Source organism: Catharus ustulatus, chromosome 8 (assembly GCF_009819885.2).
Source record: "Catharus ustulatus isolate bCatUst1 chromosome 8, bCatUst1.pri.v2, whole genome shotgun sequence".
Classification (NCBI taxonomy): Eukaryota; Metazoa; Chordata; class Aves; order Passeriformes; family Turdidae; genus Catharus; species Catharus ustulatus.
The window spans coordinates 16,563,707-16,585,890 of record NC_046228.1 but is presented as its reverse complement, the minus strand read 5'-3'; the positions used below and the strand labels follow the sequence as shown (position 1 = coordinate 16,585,890).

Sequence of the window (22,184 nt, the reverse complement as noted above, 5' to 3'; positions counted from 1 at the left end):
GGTGGGAATGAGGCAAGCATAAGGCTTTCAAGGGAGACACTTGCTGAGAGATGGTGTTTTTCAGTGAAGATGAAGACCAGTGATGGCAAAAAATGAAATGCACAGGCAACAGTTGGTAAGTTCTGAAGAGCATTCTAAGTGAGAAGGAAGGTTTTTGTACTATGATGAGGTAACAATACTTGATGAAAAGATAGAAAGTGTAGCTCTATATTCAGTATGGTAGGCTAGACTCATGAAGCCTACATGAGATGATGTTGTGGTCAGACCTGGAATTTTTATTAGGCTTTTGAGTTAGGGATTTCAGTAATTTGGGGCTTTTCATAAAAGACAAAGATGTACAAACATTTGTTGTATTGATCTTGTGTCTGAGCAAGTCCCTTTCAGGCTTATTTTGCTGTGGTTCATGAAGTCTTTGCAGCAGTCAATGAATTTGAGGCAAGAAGGAGGCTGAACTGAGAGATCTCAGTAGTGACTTTGAAACAAAGCTGTTGACAAGGATTGTCACTTTCAAAGTTGTGCAGAAAAAGATGGTTTATAACTTGCAGCATAAAATTCTTACGAAAATAGTATTTTATTAGTCCTTTTAGCTATACTGCAAAAAGTCAGTGCAAGACTTTTTTTTTTAAGCAGTTTTTGTTATAGGGTAAAGAGGAGCTTTCTACTTCCAAAGCAAGGACAGTCACTGAAACACAAAAGGTTTGAATGATACCTTGGGCAGGATTCTTTGCTTAGTTCAAATTGCTTTGTACTACAGAGGAAACCACAGTGGCTGGAGATGGCCAATACCAGTAAAGAATTCTCCTACTGCGGCATAACATACCAAAAATCTGCTTCTTTGCTGATCCCCCTCCTTTTTTTTGGTACCTAGCAAGAATGATAAACTAAACTTTAAACACCATTGTCTTGAAGTGTCCTCAATTTTGCTGCAAACAGAGCTGTCCCAGTTGTAATTACTGTCTCATAAGTACTTAGTTGTTAATTTTCACCACACTAATGCATGGCAATATTTATTATAATCAAGGATATATTCTTGAAATAGAGCTCAGTGTGTAAAATTGAGCAGACACTGTAATAGTTTAAGGATCAGAGAAACCTGCCTATATAAAACCAGAGTATTTTTAGGAATAGTTGAAGATGAATTCAAAATATTTTGAGGCAATATGTGTATTCTGTGGAGAAATTTAATCAAATTTATCGGCTAAACATGCTGCTTTTGCTAATCTGGCCTTCAGGAATAATGTTGGGTTGGTGTTTTGACTTTTTTCTGCTTTTTCTATGCATGTGCTATCTCTGAACACGTGTAGCTGTACACACATATATATATGTATATATATATAGGCATATACTGGTAATACTTCAGGCTGGGGTTCACAGAACATTAATTTCATTGGAAACAAAGGTGTGGAAAAGCCAATGCTGGTAAATACACCATGAAAAGTAGGGGATGTTTGTGTGCTACATAGCTGCCACATATAACTAGTCTTCTAATGTAACAATGATCTGGTGTGAAATTTATGTACTAAATAGATTGTTTTAGTTCTTTTGAAATGTTACAAATACAGTAAGTAAATTTTGTTTGCTTTATCTTATTTGAAACTCTTCAGCCAACAGGTGTGTTGGTCACAATGAAAATAATCGCTGTATTTCTTTACCCTGAACTTCCCTGGACTACTCAATTCTGCTTTGTATCAATGAGATTTTCTTCACCAAAGTTTTTGATCATTCCTTAAGCAGTCATGCATTGCTGAATCTTTTTACTTGATGCATCTGGGCAAGAAGCCAGAAATTACTGGTTTTTCTTGTCTTGTAATATTGTGTTATTGCTGTTTATCAACTCAATACATAAAGTTTCCCATTTCTACTCAATGAAAGTCAAGTGACAGATCTTAATTAGTATTCTTTACTGGCAGAACAGCAAATAAATCTGTGTACAAATAAACTTGAATGATGACAAAATATACTGAAGTTGACCATATGTGTTAAAGATACTATTAAAAATCAATTTTAGTGTATGTAAATAAAACTGCATGTATTTCAAAGAAAATTGCATTGCTGACAGGGTGCAAGTTACCAGCTCAGCAACTGCAGCCTCAATTTACTGAATTGAGAAGCAGCATCTGCCAGCAGATGTCACTTCTATAGATGGAGAAAGAATATTTTCCTCATTTCAGTGCGTTCAGCTGGTTATAGCTCCATGTTTAATCCATTTAAAATTGAGAAGACAGAATGAGATTTATATCAAAAAGCTTGTTATTCTCGGAATATAAAAATAAGATAAATTCGTAGATTCTTTAAAAATCAGTCTATCATGCTTTCAGAGAATGGTGTTCAATGGCAGAAAATTTACATGGCTGGATTGTTTGGCACCTTAGCTTGGACTAATTCATTATCTGTGTGTCTGCTTTGTTTTTTTCAATTACTACTCTTATCTTAAAATAGTTAAAATTCCAGCTGTGAGAATGGACACGGTTCCATATCAGAAATCGATGCTGTCCTCAGGGGACTGAGGGCAGTTCTAATCTGTTATCTCATGAATGGTGGCTGAGTTAAGTCACAGTGACAGTGTCTCTGTCATGAGCATGAGTGAAAAAAATCTGCTTTTGGATTCATGGGACTTTCTTAGCATCTGTTTCCCTGCTGTGATAAGTGGAGTAGGCAGCAGTGTAGTGATACTACTTTGATGTTTAGTTAATTAAAAAAAACTCAAATCTTCAAAAAGCCTTAGCAGGGCCTTAGACAATTCATAGAGGATTTTCATTAAGTATGTATGGCTTTTGAGGATACTTTTATTTTATATAGTGTATTTTATCCCAAACATATGTCACTTTTCTTGTAAATGCTTTTAAAAATGAGCAGCCTAAACCAGACTGTAAGACTGTTTGAGAATGTTTGTGAAGACACTGTCAAAATGAGTGTTGGAAATGCAGTGGAAATCTTTTTTTCATGTTTTAGGTGGGCTTTCCTTGGCGGACTGCCAGACACCCACCAAGCTGCTCTATGGCTTCCCTTCCTCAGCAGGACATGGGGAGAAAATAAGATGAAAAAGCTCATGGGTTGAGATGAAGACTGGGAGTACAAGGATAGTAATTTATTGCCAGTTAAACAAAACAGAACTCGAAACATCTTCCCCTTCCCTCCTTACCACACCTTCCCTTGTTCTCACCTTCTCTCCAATTCTGCCAGCAGCCTGATCAGGCATGGGCTCTCCACTGGCTGCAGAGGAATCTCTGCTCCACACCCTGGAGCACCTCCTTCTTCTCCTTCTTTTCCACTCACATGGGTGTCTGTAGGGTAGTTTCTTTCTCTTTTTTTTCTTCCTCTTTTTTTTACGTCCCTCCGCTCTCCGAGCTGCTGTGCAGTTTTTTTACCCTTTCCTAAATATATCATCACAGGGGTGCTACCAGTGTCACTGCTGGGCTCAGCTTTGGCCTGTGCTGGGTGTGTTCTGGAGCTGTGTCTGACATTGAGGCAGCCTCATCTTTTTTCTCACAGTAGCTGCACTGTTGCCAAGTCTTGCCACACTAATCTGATCAAATATTCTCAGATCAAATAGAGAGGAAGGAGTAGAATAAAAAGACCTTGGCAAAGCACTGCCAGTTGTACTAGAATAGGCAGCCAGATTGACTGAGAAGAAGCGTTCAAAGATGCTTCTGTTTCACCACTAATTCTCTGTAAGACAAGAAAAAAATTGCTTTTCCCATTTAGTTTTTTGGAGATAGTATTAGTGGAAGCTGTAGATGATCCACAGTCATCTCTAGCTAAAATTCTGTATCACAGTGTAGAAAAACAGACTGAACTCTTGTCCTTGTATGATAGTTGGACTTTGGTATGGCTGTGCATGAGATTTTTTTAGCAGTGAGGAGAACCAATGTTGCACTTTGTATATTAAATATTTATAGTCTATATTGGAATCTATATAGATTATGTAGAATTATCTATAATTACAATTATATTATAATTATATTATAAATAATAGAATAATCTATATATTTATAGAGATTATAGAATCTGTACAATCTATATGCAGTAATGGACAACACTGCTATTTTTATTATTTGGCCAAATTTTCTATCATGTCTCCATGTGCACATAGTAAGAAAAATTCTTTTTTAAAGAATTAGAATCAAACACTTGGAGTTTCCTTTTTTCCTTCTACCAGTGTATTTGTGTTAGATGCATTATGTTTACTTCTCTTTACCTTTCTTTTAAGGGAGAGACCTGCCACCCCTTTGCCTGGACGTACGGCAAAAGCAGCGCATGTCTCTAGATACCTTACCCCAAGAGCTGAAAGCACCATTTCCTCCTGAGCCTTCCCTTCCAGTTCGAACCAAAACTGTGAAAGATTTTCAGTAAGTTATACTGGTGTTCCTAGGAATGTGCTTTCTTCCTTTCTGTGGAATTCTTTTCATTTTGACCTAATTCATTTGATTTTGTTGATCTCAAATGAGGGAACAGTTTCAGTAAGACTGGCAAGGAGGCAATCTGGTTATCATGGTGGGATTGATAACTGTTACTGTGAAAACTATCAAAATACTTTCTCTAGCTTGACATGTTGTTCCACACAGAAAATGCAAAATACATGCTTCAGAATTAGAAATGCAGTGAACATCTAGTTTTGGCAAAGAATTATTATGGCTTATTGTAGGCTGCCAAACCCCTTGCAGTCTTAGGTGTTTTGGTTATATTGGCAATTATTTCTCTCTTCCACATTTGAAATGTTGTGCTTCCAGGGAGGAAAAGGAGCACTTTTTGATTATTCAGAGTGTATTTGGTAGAAAAGAAAAAGAGCTATAAAGGAAAATTGTCAAAGAGATGAGCCTTTACTGGTATTCAGGTGGTCTAAAGAGCTGAATTTTTTTTATATTCAGCTTTTTATATCTATGAACTATTGTCTCTAGACAAGCTGTGGCAGTGTTTGTATAAAACTCCTCCTTGTATCTAATCTAAATCAACCTTCCTGCCATTAATAATGGTTAAAGCCATTAGCCCTTGTCCTGTGCATTTGAAGCCCCAGCTGTGAGCCCCTACCACCTCTCCATTTCACCTCTCCCACGGTTGCCATCCTCCAGGCAGGGCTGGGTCCTTCTCAGTTGGATCTGGAGGCTGCTCCCTGTGCTGGGCTGGGTTTGGATTTCCCCATGCTGAGGATTTCTTGCACAGCCTGCAGCAAAGTGAGACAAAGCAGCTTTCAGGGGAAGGCCTTGCACAAGTCCAGGTAGACAATATCATTCTTCCATCATCCACCAGCACTGTAACCCTACTGTAGAAGCCACCAAATTTGTCAGACACAATTTGCCCTTAGTGAAACCATGCTGACTGTCACCAATGACCATCGTGTCATGTGCCTAGGATTTAGTTCTGTTTGAAAAATTTTAAAAGAAATAAAATTTAGAAGAAATTCTAGTGAATTAGAGTAGTTTAGGAGCTCTCATACTTAAATTACTCTGAGAAACTTTATCATGTCAGTGTAGCAACAGCTTAATTCTGTTCTGTTCTGCTGATTATTTGTCCTAACACACTGAACTGTGACATTGTGAATTAACATTTTGAATAAAAGATATTGCTCAGGTGTATCAAACACAAACTATGCTTTTGTTCTCTCATAATACCATGATCTTTAAATGACAAGGAAGAGGTTAGAAAGATACAGATATTATACTTGTCTGTCTTCTAAGTGTTCTTAGTGAGAAAAGCTTAAAGTTACAGTGCATTTTAAAGTCTTAAGTGGCTGGAAAGATCAAACCATTACCAGTATTTGAATATATTTTCTCTAGGGATGATATGGAAAAGTCGAAGGCGTCGGGAGATTGGAAAGCTGTACATAATTTTTATTCTACAACTTTTGATTCTTTCTTGGAGATAAATGCTGCATTTAAGGTAGACAATAATTCCTAATACTATTTAGTAATTACAGTGCTTTGTATCTTCAAAATGTTTCCAAAAATACCTGTTACAGTAAAGGTATTCAAGGACCCTAAGATCATTTTGTCATGATCTCACCTGCCTTTTGTAGACAATCTGTTACTGCATTGATGTATTGATTCCAGTTTAAGCAATTATATTTCAAGTTTGTGGAGCTTTAAGATTCCAGTATGTAGTTTATTTGTGTGACACTGTGGCTGTGTAGGTATTTTCTACACAAATTACAGTTTTAGAACCTCCAAGCTAATGCGGAGGCCCAGGCAAATTTGGTAACAGAAATTTCCTATCCCTAAAAAAAGGTATGGTACAGGCTCTATTATAGCTTTTCATGTGTTATGGTGGCATACTTGGTTTTCCTAGGGAACAGTTATATTTGTGTTTCTGAGTTCATGCTAAATTATTATTTCCTGTCTACTGTAGAGCAAAATGTGCTTATGATATTTAATATGAATGGTGGAGCCTGAGCCTGGACAAAATAACCTGTGACCTTTAGTTATTTTACAAATAATGAATGCTTGAAATTTTCGTGCCTTTGTCTGATAATTGATCAACAACAAAGATGAAAGATCAATGTAATTAATTATTTGAAACCCTCTTACATTTTTAAAATAAACTGACAGCATATTCATGTGTAGGTTCACTATTGTTTTGCTCTGTCTTTAGTATACTAATTAAGGAAACTTAGATTCTTCTGCTTTGATTAGAAAAATACTTATATCTGAACATGTTTTCTGAAGCTTGCTGTTAAACTTATATTTTCAAAGATAGCTGTAAAATACTCAAAATGCTTCATGTATTATCTAACTTACAGAAAGATACCAATTCTCCATTTAATACCATTGAGGATTCTGGAATAGATGCAAAATTTGTGAATGTTGTCTATGATGCCTTATTAAATACTGTAAGTAGAAAAAAAGGATTCATGTTTTATACCATTTATACCAAAAGTTTCTCTCAGATAGGCATGATTTCTGAAGAATCTCTCAAAACATACTTTAAATGATCCCATGAGAATTTTCATAGAATCATGACAGCTGCTCTAGTAAAAGAGGAGGAAATTTTTCCTACTAGTAGAGCATAGTTTACATTGTGATAGTTCTTAAAGACTGCATATCTTAGAGATATTACATGGCTGTGATGGGACTGCATGGTGGGAAATAAAGAACATGTGAGGATTGGGATAGTTGTGCCTAGCATACAAAGGACAGGGGTAGTTTAGAAATTATATTTGCAGGGTTTAAGTGTTGAAAGGCACCATTGGCACAACCCCACGCTCAACTGGTGTGTCTGTGAGGAAGATATTTAGGAGCTCAGCATCATAACACAGGTTTCTTAGCTGTCTTTAAATGCAAGCAAAGCAATCTTGCTTGTTTGTCCAATATCTTGTATTGAATATGTATAACTACGTCAAATATTTTTCCTCTCCTTTTTTCATAGCCTCAAGATGTTCAGAAGTCAGTCCTAAAAGGAATAATTAATGGTCTACTACAAGAATGGACAGGGTAATTATAATAAATACTTGTATCAGTACTGTGCCAGCACTTAAATCTGGTATAGGTTTTATCTTTATTATTTTGGGCAAAGGAAGAAAATGTGATGCAACTAATTTGATACATAAAAACTTAATTCCTTTTGGCAAATCTGCTGAAATACATCATGAACTCTGTAAACTGGCCTTGAACCTGTGAGAGGCAGATCCATACCCAGCCATGCATTCCATCACCAAATCTCAGCTGCTTGTTTCCAGAGCGTTTCTTTGGACATCTGAATTGTGAGATGAATTAAGGAATTTGACTAAGATAAATATTTTTCCCCTCCCAACACCAACTAGGACACTTCCCTGATCCACAGTTGCTTCACAATACTGTTCCTGTGTGGCAGCACCACAGAAAGAGCAGTGCAGGATGCAGAAGGAGATAGCCCAAAAGCAGGAAGATTTTTGGAGATGACAGTGTCTTAGCATGAAGTAATAGAAGTGAGAATGTGTAGTGTAATTCATAAAATGGTGTAGCAAGAGACAGTGACTTGTTGTAACTCCCATGTGACCCAGGTCTCAACTACCCCTTTCTCCAACTGATACTGCTTTTTGTGATGTTTCTGCCTGAATTTTTGATTTTGTAGAAGCTTTGATAAACACAAAGAAGTGCAGAGGCTGTAGTGGTAGAAATGTATGGAGAATTGTTGCAGGAAATACCAAAGAGCAAATAAACTCCTTTATAGTGTCACTTGAGATTGACAACAATGCAGAATTCCCTCTTTGGAGCACCTCTGACTCATCAATTCTGACCTTTTTTGCCCTTCTGTCATGTTTTAAAAAGATAGATATTAAATAGCCTACTGCCTTTAGAGAATTGTCAGAATCTGTAAATGTCCTTTTTCAGTTTTTGAGAGCAGTGAAGGTTCTTAAATATGGTATTCTATACATATTAGCAAAGCAAAATTAAATCATCCATTATTTCATTACTCCTAATGTCTGTAAATTATGCATCCATATGGTTTTGTTTATTATTTCATTTGTTCATAGACCACGAACAAAAGATGATCTTAGAGCATATTGTATACTTTTACAGGTAAGAACAATAGAGTATTTTTATGTAATTATGTGTCTGTTTAACTTATTAATCTATAAACCAGTATACTGTGCAAACAAGATAGTTTATATAACTGAGATACTTCACATGCAATTTCCTGTTGTAAGAATGTATTAAAATATGGGAAAAGTGTAATGCATGATGGGAATGGGAGCTTAATGGAAGACAGCTGATGGGGAAAGCTTGCATAGATTAAAACAATGCACTAATAGACAGGTAACTGTTTTGTTTTCTGGGTTGAGAGAGTATTTTACCTACTTATTTGTTCTTATGTTGTCCTTATTCCCCGATTTGTTTTGTTAGGGTGCTGTAACTCTGAAAGTTTCAGTATATGCACCTTCTGCTATTGCTGTAACTTTATCCAGTGTTGCATTTTATCCAGTCTATCTGGCTGACTTTCTCCAGTCTCTCTGACTGGTTACAATATCTGATTTCTGTCTGGGGTCACCTCTTACCTTTGCTGCTATAGTAGGGTTGCATTTGTAGCAGATTTCCCCTTTATATTTTGCTGGTGTACCTAACACCTCTGCACACAAGGAGCAGTTTCTGCTGTTATTTGAGAATATCAAATAGCAGTTTAATTTATTGAGACAGTATTTTTCTTCTCTGGGGTGGTATACACTAGCTGTGAATTAAAAAGAATATTTCCTGCTGAAACAAGGGAATGTGTGAACATGTGGAACAGAGGGAAAATTAGCTTGGATTGATACGGCATAGACTGGAGCTATAAGAATTTGTATTACTAATGTGAAAAACACATCACTTACAGGAGTGTAGTTTGTGTTACAGTATAAAGAATAATCCAGAATATTGAGTACTGCCTTTGGGCTACCTGTGGGCTTTCTTTTGGGGAAAAAAAATCATACTTTTGCAATACAGCAGTTGTATATTTTTTATTTGGTAGAGGTTGTGAGTTGTTTTTTCCAATAGTTTTACCACTGCCACAGCTATTGTGTGAACTACTTTCCTGTGTAATTGTACTGGCAACAGCAAACATTAAAAAAAATCCTAATGACTTTTTTCCCTTTATACAGTTTATTAACCTAATATTTTTTTAATCTTTTTCAGAATCCTCAATTTAGTAACACTTCTACTTATGTCATCTATGCTCACTTGCTAAGACAGATAGCAGCCTTAACAGAAGCTGACCATCATTTCCTAGTGCACTGGTCTAAAAAGTAAAAAAAAAAAAAAAACAAACCCCACATTACAAATTCCATTTCTAAGATTACAATTGTTACTGTATTTCCATTGATGTTGACTGTTTTATAAATTATATAAAAGTTAATTTGAGTAAAGAGATTGGTTTTGTGGCTTTCAAATACATGTGGACATAGTCCACTAAGTGATACTGATTTATAGATGCAAAATGTATATAATGTATAAAACTTATTTACTATATTTATGCACAAGAGCCTTAATCACAAAATGACTTACCAGAATTATTTTTTGATAACACATGCAAAATAAATACTTGTGTGTAAATTTTTAGGTATATGTTTACATTGTATTATTAAAACAAACATCTTTATGATATGTATTTAAATAAAGTTTTATCTTGCATAACTTGCAAAAGATACTATAATGTTGCTGGAATGTACAGAAACCGCAAAGGAACTAGAGGTCTGGCTTTCTAGTGCAATTGAGATGGTGAGAGAGTGTGGTTAGGGCATTAGCTTTGTGATTAATTGAAATAACTCTAATAGCACCTCATTTGAAAAGTCATATGGGGTAACTGCCCAAAGAGCAGCTCCTAAGTTGTTATGCAGATTTCCTTCCATGTACTGACTGAACAAAAAGTTCAGTTTGAGGTAAAAACAAAGTTTGGCCACATTTGCAATTTCCAAATCTCCTAGGAAATCTTAATTAAGGATTTTCTTCTCTGCAAGGATGGTAATTTAATTTCCCTCCCCCTCCCTATGTCCAGATCTCCTTAAAATTCTGATAAAATATTACTTCATTGGAACTGCATTTACAAACTGCATTTACAATTTGTAATGCGGTTCTGTCTATGCAATAGACCTATCAATGTTTTTAGTCTTAGAGCAGGTATTGAAAATGGAAACTATTAAAATAGGAGATCTCTTGTTTAGAAAAGACTATTTTAACATGCCTGCATATATATATATGTGTGTATTGTGTATTGTTGTGCTATTGTGGAAGTGATGCAGCGTGTAATTTAAAATGTGCACATAGCACAAGCATATGAAGCCCATACCACTTTTTATTTAAAAGGATCATGTATCTCAAATCAGAATTCATCAGTATTCAGTGTGGAGTGAAATAGATAAAGGTTTTTGTTTTGTTCACTAAAAGTCAAGAACAGATAATTATTCTATTGCACTATTTTTTTAGTTTTCCACAGACTTATGGAGCATAGTTAGGGGTGCACTGAAGAGAATTACCTTCTGTCAATATTTAAAAGCATGCTTCTTCAAACTTTACGTTTGGAATTTTGTTTTTATGTACAGGACAGAAACATTCAAAAAATTAATTTAAACAATTAGAATTTAATTTAAAAATTGTAATGAAGGTGGTTTTTTAGAAAGCATTGAAATTTGGGAACAAACTCTAGTGTAGACAGTGATCACATGAGAGTAAGTGCAGCATGTTTGTTTTAGGATTTCACAGAAGAGGTTCAAGCAGGTGGTGGACAGGTTACTGCAATTTATTTCCTTGCGGCTGTTTCCTGCAAAACCTGAAGAGTTTCCACCTATGGTGAAATGTACCTGGTGGATTCCATCAGCAACAAAAGTCCTGGCTTTATTTAGTAGGTATTTTTCTTGAACTGTGTTGGCATATATGTTTTTATATGTGTATTTGTGTGTCTATATAGGGTTTGTTTTATATACATACACACATATGGGGAGAGGATAGTTTTTACTGCTCCTCTTCTGGGGGATACTAATAATGATGGTGGCACAGTACAAACTACAATAAAATGCTAAAATGTAGTAAGCAAGACACTTCTGTTGGTAAGTCTTCCTACTTGCTTTCCAGTAGAGGGTAATTGCTATGCAGAGTTTTCCTGTGACAACAACTAAAGATCATTCAAACAGAAATCCACAGAATTAGCCAATGGTTAAGGTTTCCCTTAGATTTATAAAAGAAACTATCTTAAACTTGTAGCTGCCAGAATTTCTTCTGTAACTCACCTACCCCCACAGAACTATTTAGATCTAAAGGAAGTTAGGCAGTGCATGTGCCTCTTCGATCCAAAACGACAGCTTAAAAAAGTAAATGCCTGCTCAGTTCAACATAGAGCCCAGCAGATTTTACTACTGCAAATGTAAATCTTCACAACTGCTGCCAAATGGTGATTAGAGCACTTCTTTCTGCTTCTTAGGAGAAGACAAAACCACCAAATGGAAATTAAAGTTGGAACTAAGATGTTTTCACTGTCAACTTAGAGCTTTTACTTAAAAGTATTCTGCACAGTTGTGCCTGTCCAGAGTTAGGCACATTAGCACACCTGTATCTAAACCCAAGATGTTTCCATAGGCATCTATGAAAGAGTTGCTTGTTCCTTAATTCTGGAAAAAGAACTATTTAGTCAATCAAAAGACACTACTTTTTGTCTGTCTGACCAAAATTAAATTATGCTGGAGTGTAAATAGAGAAAACTTATTTGTGGTTTGACTTTTTATGAATGCCATTATATAATGAAATAGCTTAAATGTGAATTCTTCCTTTGGTCAAATACTTAATTTTTGTGCAGGTCTAGATGGTAAATTGGAAAAAAATTTAGATTTTCTAGCCATAGCTGCTTGAAATTATATGGATTTCTTAAACACTTTCATTTATCAAACTGCTTTTTCATCAATTTCAGCAGAACATAGCAGCCTTTATCCATGAAACCTTAATTTAGTGTATGTCAGTAAGGAAACCAGAGTCAAACTGAGGTTCCCTTATCATAAATGGGCTGAAGTAGGGGTTTTCTGTTTTCTACAGCAATTAATGTGATGTCTTATAGTGTTATGTTGTAGCTATAGTTCTGTAGCTAAGTTATTAAATTTTTGTGTCATTTTAGACTTGGCTTAAAATTTTTGAGATCACTGGTACTCATGATGCCAAGAAATGAGATGTGCTGAACCTAGGCATTATTTTAAAAGACTTTTGCGTTTTCTTTGTAGATGCTGCAAATAGTCTGATTAGTCCTCCTATTATTTCATATACGGATTTCTATAATTCTACACTTGATCATATTGATCTTATGGAAGAGTATCATAACTGGCAATGCTATGGGAATTCTCACAGGTAAGAGGAATAAGTGGTTGTTTCTTGTTGAGTAGTACTTCAAAGCATTATATCTGTGCTATGTATATCTCTATTAAATGTAATGGAAATATAGTGTCTATATATGGTATGTATACCATTTATGTGTATGTAGGTCTACATTGAATACTGTATTATTTTATTGGAAAAACATATTACAGCTACTACTTGCTACTGCATGGATGTGAGATTGACTGGAATAAATCTCATTCTGCCTTTGCAAACTAGAGAAAATATGTAAAATATGGATGGTAATAAAGTAAGTTTATTAATTATTGGCATGGACTTCTGACTGTGTCTTACTACAGACATATTTTAGCCTCCAATGCATTCATAGGCATTTTCATTGCCTTCAGTAGCAGCTGGTGGAAGCTTGGAGACCATAATTTGCACCACTGAATCAGGTATATCAGCTAGTCTTCTGTCTGATAGCTGGTATTTTACTTGAGAAGGAAAAAAACCAGCTAAACAAAGCAGACCACAAAAAACCCAAATTACAAAAGATAAGTATTATTAATTTCAGTTTCTAGCAGTATTTGCAAATAACAGTTTGTTCTATTGAGTCAAGTATCATTATACACAAAGTTGTAAAATCAGAAGCTATTTGCAGATTATTGTCAGTGGAGGGATTAGTTAATGAATGATAATTCACTGAAAATAGTATGCTAGATGCTAGAAAGAAAATATTTAATCTTTTTTTCTCTTGTTAGGTTTTCTTTCTGTCAATACCCATTTATTATTTCTATAGCAGCAAAAAAAGTGATTATTCAAAGGGACTCAGAACAACAAATGATAAGTATTGCACGGGTAAGTCCCTCAATGCTGAATGTTTATGTCTCATCCATTGGTATTTTATGAGCGTTTGTTAGACTGATATTACACATGACCTGTTAGAACTTCTAGTATTTCTGATTACCTTGAAAAAAAACTTAAACCATTTAACCATTAATAGTCTACAAACGTCCAAGCTGGGTTCTCTCAGTATTTTTTCTTTTTGTGTACTTAGTTTCAGAATCGTTATAGATGGCAGTGTTTTAGAGAAAGTTATAGTACTTGACTTACTTTTTTCCTCTTTTGAGAAACCAGCATAATACACTAGCACGTTAAATTAACACAATGATTAAGGATGAAAAATTCCATGAGAATTTTGGAGTGTTTTGTATTTTATTCTGTGGAGGTGTGTTGTCATGGAAGACCAAGATTCAGCTGTATCCTTTCAGGTCATGGAAGAGGTACTGTTTCTGGGCAGCCTCTTGTGTCTGGGGAGAGGCACTGTCTGCCTCCCTCACTGATAGTTTTCTACAGATGATAGATACTCTTTTCCTCAGTGCTCTGTGTGGCTGCTCCATCACCTATCCATTCCTGTCTTGCTGGATGTACCTTGTGAATAGCTAATTAAAGAATAAGCCAATTTCCAGAATCTTAGGGGTATATTTTTAATCATTTGGGAAGTGGCACCTTCTTGTTAAACCTCCCAAGAAGTTAGTTCAAATGTGTAAATGTAGTAAAGAAATTTCTTTCCATCTCCTAGAAGATACTGAAGCAGTTACAATGTTAGAGAAATGTCTTTAATGCACCATACTGTTGAACTTTAACAGTTAACAATTGTGACACCTTTTTTTTAATGAAAATCCTGCATGTGTGATGTTTCTTTTTCATTCAAATAGCAAAGCCTTGTGGATAAAGTCTCTCGCAGACAGAAGCCTGACATGAATATGTTATTCCTAAATGTGAAAGTGAGGAGGACACACCTTGTTAGTGATTCACTTGATGAGGTAATAAAAAAATGTAATTAAATTGTATGTTGCTGTAGAGTAGCTATTGTTAGATTTCGATTTGATAAGTCATATTTAAATCTTTTGTACTAAGAGATTGGGAATATAACTACATGATACTAAATAAAGAGAATTTAATTACTGTCAAAATTGCAGTGCTGCAGAACAGATTGGGTTAGGCATCTTGAAGTTCATTTCCTGTGCTCATACTGCTCCATAGCAAAGCCCATACACGCTTGTACATGGTCTTTATTTGTTTTTGTAATTTTTGTGTTAAAAATACAGTGCGCAGTTAACATTGAGTCCATGATAGCAGCATGAATAGTATGTGACTAATCACTAATGAGGTTGTTTTAATCCTTGGAATATTTTTACTTTTTTCCTTCTCTATCCTGTGTGAATAATTTTGGGCTTTCTTTTCTTAAATTCTTTTAACTAATTCCTCACATTCTTTAGTGTAATTTTTTCCTTTTTGAGAAATGAAACAAATGTGTCCATTAAAGTAGGCAATTCTTCAGTATCCTCTGAACCTTGCTAATTAACATTATTCAATGAAATTTAGTTCCCTCTCTTTGTCAACATTGAAAACAGCCTGATGATACTGAAAAATAATTCCAGGTAGTGAAAACAACATAAAGCAAATTCTGATTACTCATGTCATAAAATGTAAGTTTAAATTTTATTTTCCTATATTAAAATTTGTCTATTTTTAGCCTTTTCTCCTAAGACAAAAGAAATGTGATAGGTAATATTGCTTTCTCTCAGGCATTTTTTTTTTTTACCACACAAAAAATAACCAAGAGCAAATTCAAAAGTTTTTATAGTCAAAACATTTACCTATTTATTTCCAATGTTTTCTTCTACCCATCTTAGTGATGAGTAAGAACGTATTATATATTCATATTCTTAAATTTATGGGGAACAGCAGATGGAGAGGGAATTTCAAATTTAAAAAAAAAATTTGCAAAGGAGAATCACTTCAACTAATAAATGACTTGTTTCAAATAACACAAATACCTATAGTTACAAAGTAAAATTTTTGGTTCTTAAGTTTTTATGTAATAGGAATTTTTATGTCATAGGAATTTATTTGAGCAACTAACAACATGGAGATTATTTTAGCACATGCATATTCTTGACTAATTTAAACACTTTCTCTGGAGCTGGACAGTAATTAATGGTTTAAAGAAAGCTTGTATAGAGACTCAGTCTGAAAGATCACTGTTTGTTGTAAAAGGCTGTAATCTAATTCTTTGCAGTTTTTTTCTGTACCTGCATGAAATGCTGTCTTTTAGGACAAAGCAATGAAAGGAGCTTGTTACCATTGTCTAAAAACCAATTCTAAAAAGCAGCTGATACTTGCTGGCAGCATCTTACACAGAACCAAATGGTGTCCAAATATTGAAAGTGTTAGCTCCCTTATTTCTAAATATTTCCAAATTATGTCTAAGTACTTTTTCAATTTGTCATTTCCTCCTGGTAACACATCTTCTGTAAGAGGTAAAAAACATATATAGGTCTGAAATATTCCAGACAAATTCAATTCATTGTATGTAATTGCTTATTAAGTCTATTTGTACAGCACATAACTTCTTTTCAGGCCCAGAGAGTGACACCATGTGCAAAGTAGTTGATGGTGTTAAGTACAGTAATTTCACAATTATAAGCTGCACCATTTTGACTAAAATTTTGGTCCGAACCTGGAAGTGCGGCTTATAATCAGGTGCGGCTTATATATGGACAAAGAACAAAAAGTTGCTGTTTTAGTTTGGAGGACAGGTGTCTGCTGAGAAAGGCAGGAGCTTCTCTTTGAAATGGAGAATGTAAACTCCCTCCCTCCAAATTATTGCAGTTTTGAAATCAGGCAAAAATATGGGAATTAGGAATAACAGTTCTTTTCTAGGGAAATTAAAATAGAAATACAGTACTACAAAGAAACAAACTCCAAACCCTGACAAAGTCAGAGTACAACCTGACACCCCGTCAGGCAGGGTGTTGGTAGCAGTCCCATTAAATGGTGGCTGCATCCTCCTGCACTGACAGATGTGGCTCAGTTGGAGCAGTGCTCCTGTACAAGGTGCAGTTTCCCTCTGGAGGTCCAGTGGTGATGTGGAGAAATCCGGTTTTCCTCTGGAGTCCAGTGGAGAAAGGGGCTCCCTTAGTGTCCCAAAACCTCTGTTTTTGTCTTGGTAAGAAATGTTGGGCTCTTCCCCCTGGCTGGAGCAACTCCCAATGGGATGCAGTAATTTTATCAGTCCCACAGTGGGACTCAATGGGCCATTAGAAGAAAATGACTCGCTGGGGGAAGGATGGGTTGTGAAAAGATAAAGAACAATGGCCTGCCTGGTTTCAATGGATGGCCCATTAGCAGAATATCTCCCCTGGAGATAAGGATCACTGCCCCTACTTTCAACAGATGGTGATAGAACAGATACCTTTTATCACACTCTGTATTGTAACGCAAGACAGTTGCCGACACCCGGACATGCGGCTTATAGTCAGGTGCGGCTTATAATCGTGAAATTCATAATTGTCTTGCTTCTGCAATTCAGTCATTGTTTTAATATAGTTTTGACCTATTAGAATATTATGCTAATTAATGGTTTAAGCAAAGCGAGAGCTATAGAGCAGAGGCTGAGGTGTGTTCTCTATGGCTAGTGGTAGTGATAATATGTTAAATCTCCTTTTCCTTCTGCCTTACCTATTTCCCAATAGCTAGCAAGGAAGAAAGCAGATCTGAAAAAGAAGTTAAAAGTCACATTTGTAGGGGAAGCTGGTCTTGATATGGGTGGCCTGACAAAAGAATGGTTTCTTCTTCTGATTCGACAGATTTTTCACCCAGATTATGGTGAGTCCTCATAGTTCTTAAGTACAATGTTAGAATTTGTTCAGACTGTGTAAGCACTGCTCAGCAGAAATGGAAAAGTCTTTGCATTATAAACACCGTTTTCAGCTCAAATCCAAAACATAGCCTTGCTAGTAGCTTTGCTATTAGCAATGAAGGAAATTATCTCAGCCTAAACCAGCACAATAGTTCAGCAAATATTCAAGTGGAGATAAGGCCAAATGTACTGGTTTATCATTTACCATACTTCCCTGTTTCTTCACATGCTGCATTTTCTCTTTCTGCCCTCGGTTGTCTTCATATTGCTGATTTAGGGAGGGAATTTTTCTAGGTTTTGTCAGTAGCTGCAGTTGGATGCTGTTACTGTGCTCAATACTGGCAAACTGCCAACCTTGGTCTCCCAAGTGTCAATGGGTTTTTTTGGTGCTGGTAGTTGCACTGAGCACGCCTCCACGTTCTAGTACTGTTTCTGTGACTAGGATAGGTAGAGGTTGGTTTAATTTGAATCTTTGTCATCATACGTTCTGTTTGTGGTATCTGTGGGGCCAGTATTCTTGTAGGGGTCTGAGGTAATCTCAGAAAAAAGAGGTCCTTCAGTCAGGAGCAGACAATATAGGCAGGTATGAGCCCAAATGAAAAAGCCTGCCTCTGCTTTTACCAGGACCTGTGAGCCTATAAGGACATTCCATGCCCAAAGAGGAAAAAATGAGATTATATAGGAGACTGTAAGACATGAATGAGCAGTCATAAACAAGCAGTTGCATCCACTTGTTTTATAGTGATGTAGATGGATCTGGATGAGTTTTATTCACCACTCTAATGAGCTTTCCTCTGGGCATGGATACATTAATGATAGCTTAGTGTGTTAAAGTGTTACCAGGATGGCTTTTAAATTGATTTCCAGGGACTTAAGCATAACACCTGAACCTGACAGTCACTGAGCTTGCCTGTCTTTGCCTGGAAGTGTTCATGCCCCTGAAAACCGTGGTCCTTTGATGTTTATAGGAGTGCTTGTAAAGGTACAGAATTTTAAGTCATAAATATGTCGTCATATCTGCTGAGATTGTTATTGCCTGTAGCCCTTTTTCTAGTGAAAAGGGGTCTGTGTGAGAGCAACCTTAATAGGAAACAATTTATCCTGCAGAAAGCATTCTGTAAGTTTGACAGTTCTGTTAGTAAAAATGCTGTCAGCAGAGCTTGGTAACTGATGAGTTTGGAAACATTCAGAGTAATTTATTTTTTCACTATCTCTGGCAGGCTTCCTTACTTTAAAGTGCAAATTCTTTCATTGTTACGACTATCAGCAAAGTGTGGGAGGAGTTCAGAAATATTCTTGTCCTGTGGAAAGGACTGTATCCCCTTCTGTCTTTAATGTTTAAGATGCAAATAACATGTCAGAATCTTGGAAGGGAAAATATCACTGTATTACCCTTTCCATTTTAACTGATTCTTCAGGTTTGACTCCTGGAATTTGAAAGCTCTTGTTTAACTCGGCTACCTGCCTGCCTGTGTGTTTTGCAATGCTTTCTTTATCTTGGCGTGAACAATTAACAAATGGGATTCAAAACCTATTTTGTTCCAACATCCTTATGATCTTTTAGTATGTGAACCTTGCTCTGCCGTACACGCAGCTGTTCTGTTGCTTCTGGCAATGTCTAATGGCAGTGTCTAAACCTTTTGTGATAAGCACCTTTTTGAGCTGGAGTTCAAAAGATAAATTGTTCAGGAGAGGTGGGGGGGGAACATGAAGGCAGCTTTTTGCCTGTAATTTATCATAAGAACAGGATGTCCTTGAGACAAGTTGAATTTTCATTCTTTATTTTTAAGTCAGAAGGACTTTAATTTTTTTTCATTTAAATATTATTTCCCACCAGCTTTGCTTTCAGAGATACAGTGAGCTGTTGCATACAAGATGTGCTTAGAACTAGTCACTGCTTTGGTGTGTACAGACCACGGCAACAATAAACTTGGCCAATTCAATCCCAACAAATTCAAAAAGGACATCACTTTTTATCCAGTTTACTTCTGCATTAGAGCATGCTTATGTCTTGCCTCTCTGAGCAAAACTTCCTAGGCATTTTAGAGCTGTTATCTGCTTTCATTATGTAGGTTTCTACTTTCTGTCAGTCTTTAAAACAGAATGTTCTGTATCTGACGCAAATAGCAGTCAAACTCATCTATACTCATGATTTCAGTAGGATCTGGCTTGTCATTTAGACCCATGAGTGGCTTTTTTAGGGTACATGTGGTTTGGGGCTTTTTTAACTTTTCTGATACAATGTTTTGACAGAAAATATGAAACATACCCCTTTGCTGGTAGTGTGTGTGTATAACATAAACCACTTACAGTTTTCTATTCTAAGAAGGTAAAGCTTATGGTATTTGTATCATGGGATTCATGCCAGCATTTTTAGGGATTGTCATCTGCTATTGACCTATAAAGAAAGGAGGAAATAAGTGAGTTTACATTGCAGTAAGAAAATTTTTGCTTAGACAGTCAACGTTTATGGCAGTACTGATACTGGAGAAAAATGAAGGAACAGATTGCATGGGGACATTGCAAAATATCCACAACTGGAGGCCCTGAAGAACGTGTTGCACCAGCACCAAGCAGGGCTGGTGGGATTGAGCCTGCTTCAGGCTTGGCACTGAAGTGCCCCTTCCCAAGCACCTGTCTGCAGGCTCCTGCCGTGGGTGGGAGCAGCGTCCTGAGAGCAAGCATGGGGATGTGGGCACCCCCAGGAGCCTTCAAGGGTGCGTGGGTGAGAAAGGTGAGGCTTTGTACGAATTCTTACAAAGCTCAGGCTTTTTAAGGGCCACGTTGCTGTTCTTTCTGCAGGCATGTTCACCTACCACAAGGACTCGCAGTGCCATTGGTTCAGCAGCTTTAAATGCGACAACTATTCGGAGTTCCGACTGGTTGGAGCCGTATCCTTTTCTGTCTGCTAGAATGTTCTGAACAACAGCCACTTGATGAGCTGGTGTGGGGATAAAATAAGGCACTGATTCAACCTCCTTCAAAGGTTCTATATACACCTGTGTTCATTGTAAATGTGTTTTTTTGAATGTCGTTCAAGCAAGTGAACTAAAAATAGGAAGAAAATGGGGTATGTGGTACATTTTACAGTCAGAAAATGCTAAGTCAATGTTAAATTTACAACTTTTTTGTGTAGCAGTTGTAATTTTTTATGTACTTAAGCCTCTGAGTTTCTTTCAGTAAATACCAATTTGCCAGTATCCATTAATACTTAAGTCCCCATTGAGCAGTATGTGGCTTTTTGCCTTTTTTATTACAAAATGGAAGCCTATTTTGACCACAAGTTTATTTTCTAGGTTTTCTGTTGTGCTCATATGACGACCTCAGACAAATGATTTATGACAGTACATGCTTATAACTCCACTGAGATGAGGTAGTAGTGCCTATTTACTGATTTCAATGGCATCAGGTTGTAGGTCTTTTCTAAAAGATTTATGCTATTCTTGTGAGAAGTTGAATTAGGATAGTTTCAAATTTGTTTTATAGGATGCACTTAAATGTGCTAATGGATGAGCTATAGTACCAGTGCATGGTTGTCTTAATGCTTTTTAGATTTATTTAAAATAAATACTGCTTAATTGATCTTTCACTGGAAAATACATATTTATCTTTCTCTTTTTCATAACAAAACTTTGGAAAAATTTATTGGAGAGGTGCTTGTATAGTATATTATGAAGAAGATTCTCAAGCATTCTGTCAATGTGCATCATTTGACCATGTTAAACACTGCTTAATTGTAATGAAAAACTTCATTTGAAATTGTGAGTACAGAAATAGTGAAGTAATTTACATTCCTGCTGTTTGTTGAGCATGAATCTTAAAATATTTTTTCCAAACTACAAAAATACTAACTATAATAAAGATGTGTCAGATTTGCCCTTAACTTTTGGCATATTTAGCTTATGGGACTTGCTGTATATAACAGCATTACCTTGGATATTCGTTTCCCACCTTGCTGTTACAAGAAATTATTGAGTCCTCCCATTGTTCCCTGTGATCATAACACACTTGTAGGCATCTGTGGTGTCACATTAGATGACCTGTTTCAGATTATGCCTGTAAGTATTACATTTTCTAAGAGGCAGAACTACTGATATAAAACCTGATTTATTTATATTTAATGCTTGAGTTGCAGACTTTTTTAAAAGCAGCCTTTTTTCAGCACAGGCTGATAAAGTCTCCTTCTGATGAAAACAAAATCTCCGTGTTTTCTAGCATAATATGCATTTTAAAAATGAAACTTTTTCTAAGATGCTTTCTGTATAAAACAGTGCTTCTGGCATATCCTTGCGAAGTGCATCACTTAGTTTTGTAGATTTACTGAAGAGTTTTTACTCTCATTGTAGGAACTGGCGCATGGACTGAGTGAACTTCTGTCCTATGAAGGCAATGTTGAAGAGGATTTTTACTCAACCTTTCAGGTCATTAAATGCACAACTCTGAGTGGTTCTTAACCTCGTTCAGGGATTTTTCCCAGTGTTAGATTGGCAGTGGAGTGGCTCATTGCTGTGATTGCTGATGGTTTGGAATATAACTGTGGGGATCAGAACTGGCTCCAGGAGCCACGCTGCCCGGCGCCGCTGGGTGTTCAGCGGTTGGCTCCATGATGAGACTCCAAGCTGATGTTGCCTGCCAGTGTAGGTGGATCCCAGTGCTCACCAGCAGTGTCTCTTGGTCAGCTGCTGGTGCATTTCCAGCTCTTTGCTTTTCTGTCTAACCCAGAAAATAGTCAAAGTTAC

The 22,184-nt window shown here is 36.3% G+C and overlaps 1 protein-coding gene across 2 annotated transcripts in view; it reads left to right on the top strand.

Annotated features, from left to right (window-relative positions):
• HECTD2 (HECT domain E3 ubiquitin protein ligase 2) overlaps positions 1-22,184 on the top strand; it is a 35,383-nt gene that overhangs the window by 5,104 nt on the left and 8,095 nt on the right. For both annotated transcript variants that reach the window (XM_033066006.2, XM_033066007.1), the window contains exons 3-16: positions 4,211-4,349; positions 5,775-5,877; positions 6,734-6,823; positions 7,360-7,424; positions 8,447-8,492; positions 9,582-9,691; positions 11,135-11,283; positions 12,647-12,770; positions 13,499-13,595; positions 14,456-14,563; positions 17,279-17,411; positions 20,248-20,336; positions 21,345-21,503; positions 21,792-21,866. In XM_033066006.2, coding sequence (XP_032921897.1) covers positions 4,211-4,349; positions 5,775-5,877; positions 6,734-6,823; positions 7,360-7,424; positions 8,447-8,492; positions 9,582-9,691; positions 11,135-11,283; positions 12,647-12,770; positions 13,499-13,595; positions 14,456-14,563; positions 17,279-17,411; positions 20,248-20,336; positions 21,345-21,503; positions 21,792-21,866 — 1,487 coding nt within the window. The remainder of the gene's footprint in view (positions 1-4,210; positions 4,350-5,774; positions 5,878-6,733; positions 6,824-7,359; positions 7,425-8,446; positions 8,493-9,581; positions 9,692-11,134; positions 11,284-12,646; positions 12,771-13,498; positions 13,596-14,455; positions 14,564-17,278; positions 17,412-20,247; positions 20,337-21,344; positions 21,504-21,791; positions 21,867-22,184) is intronic.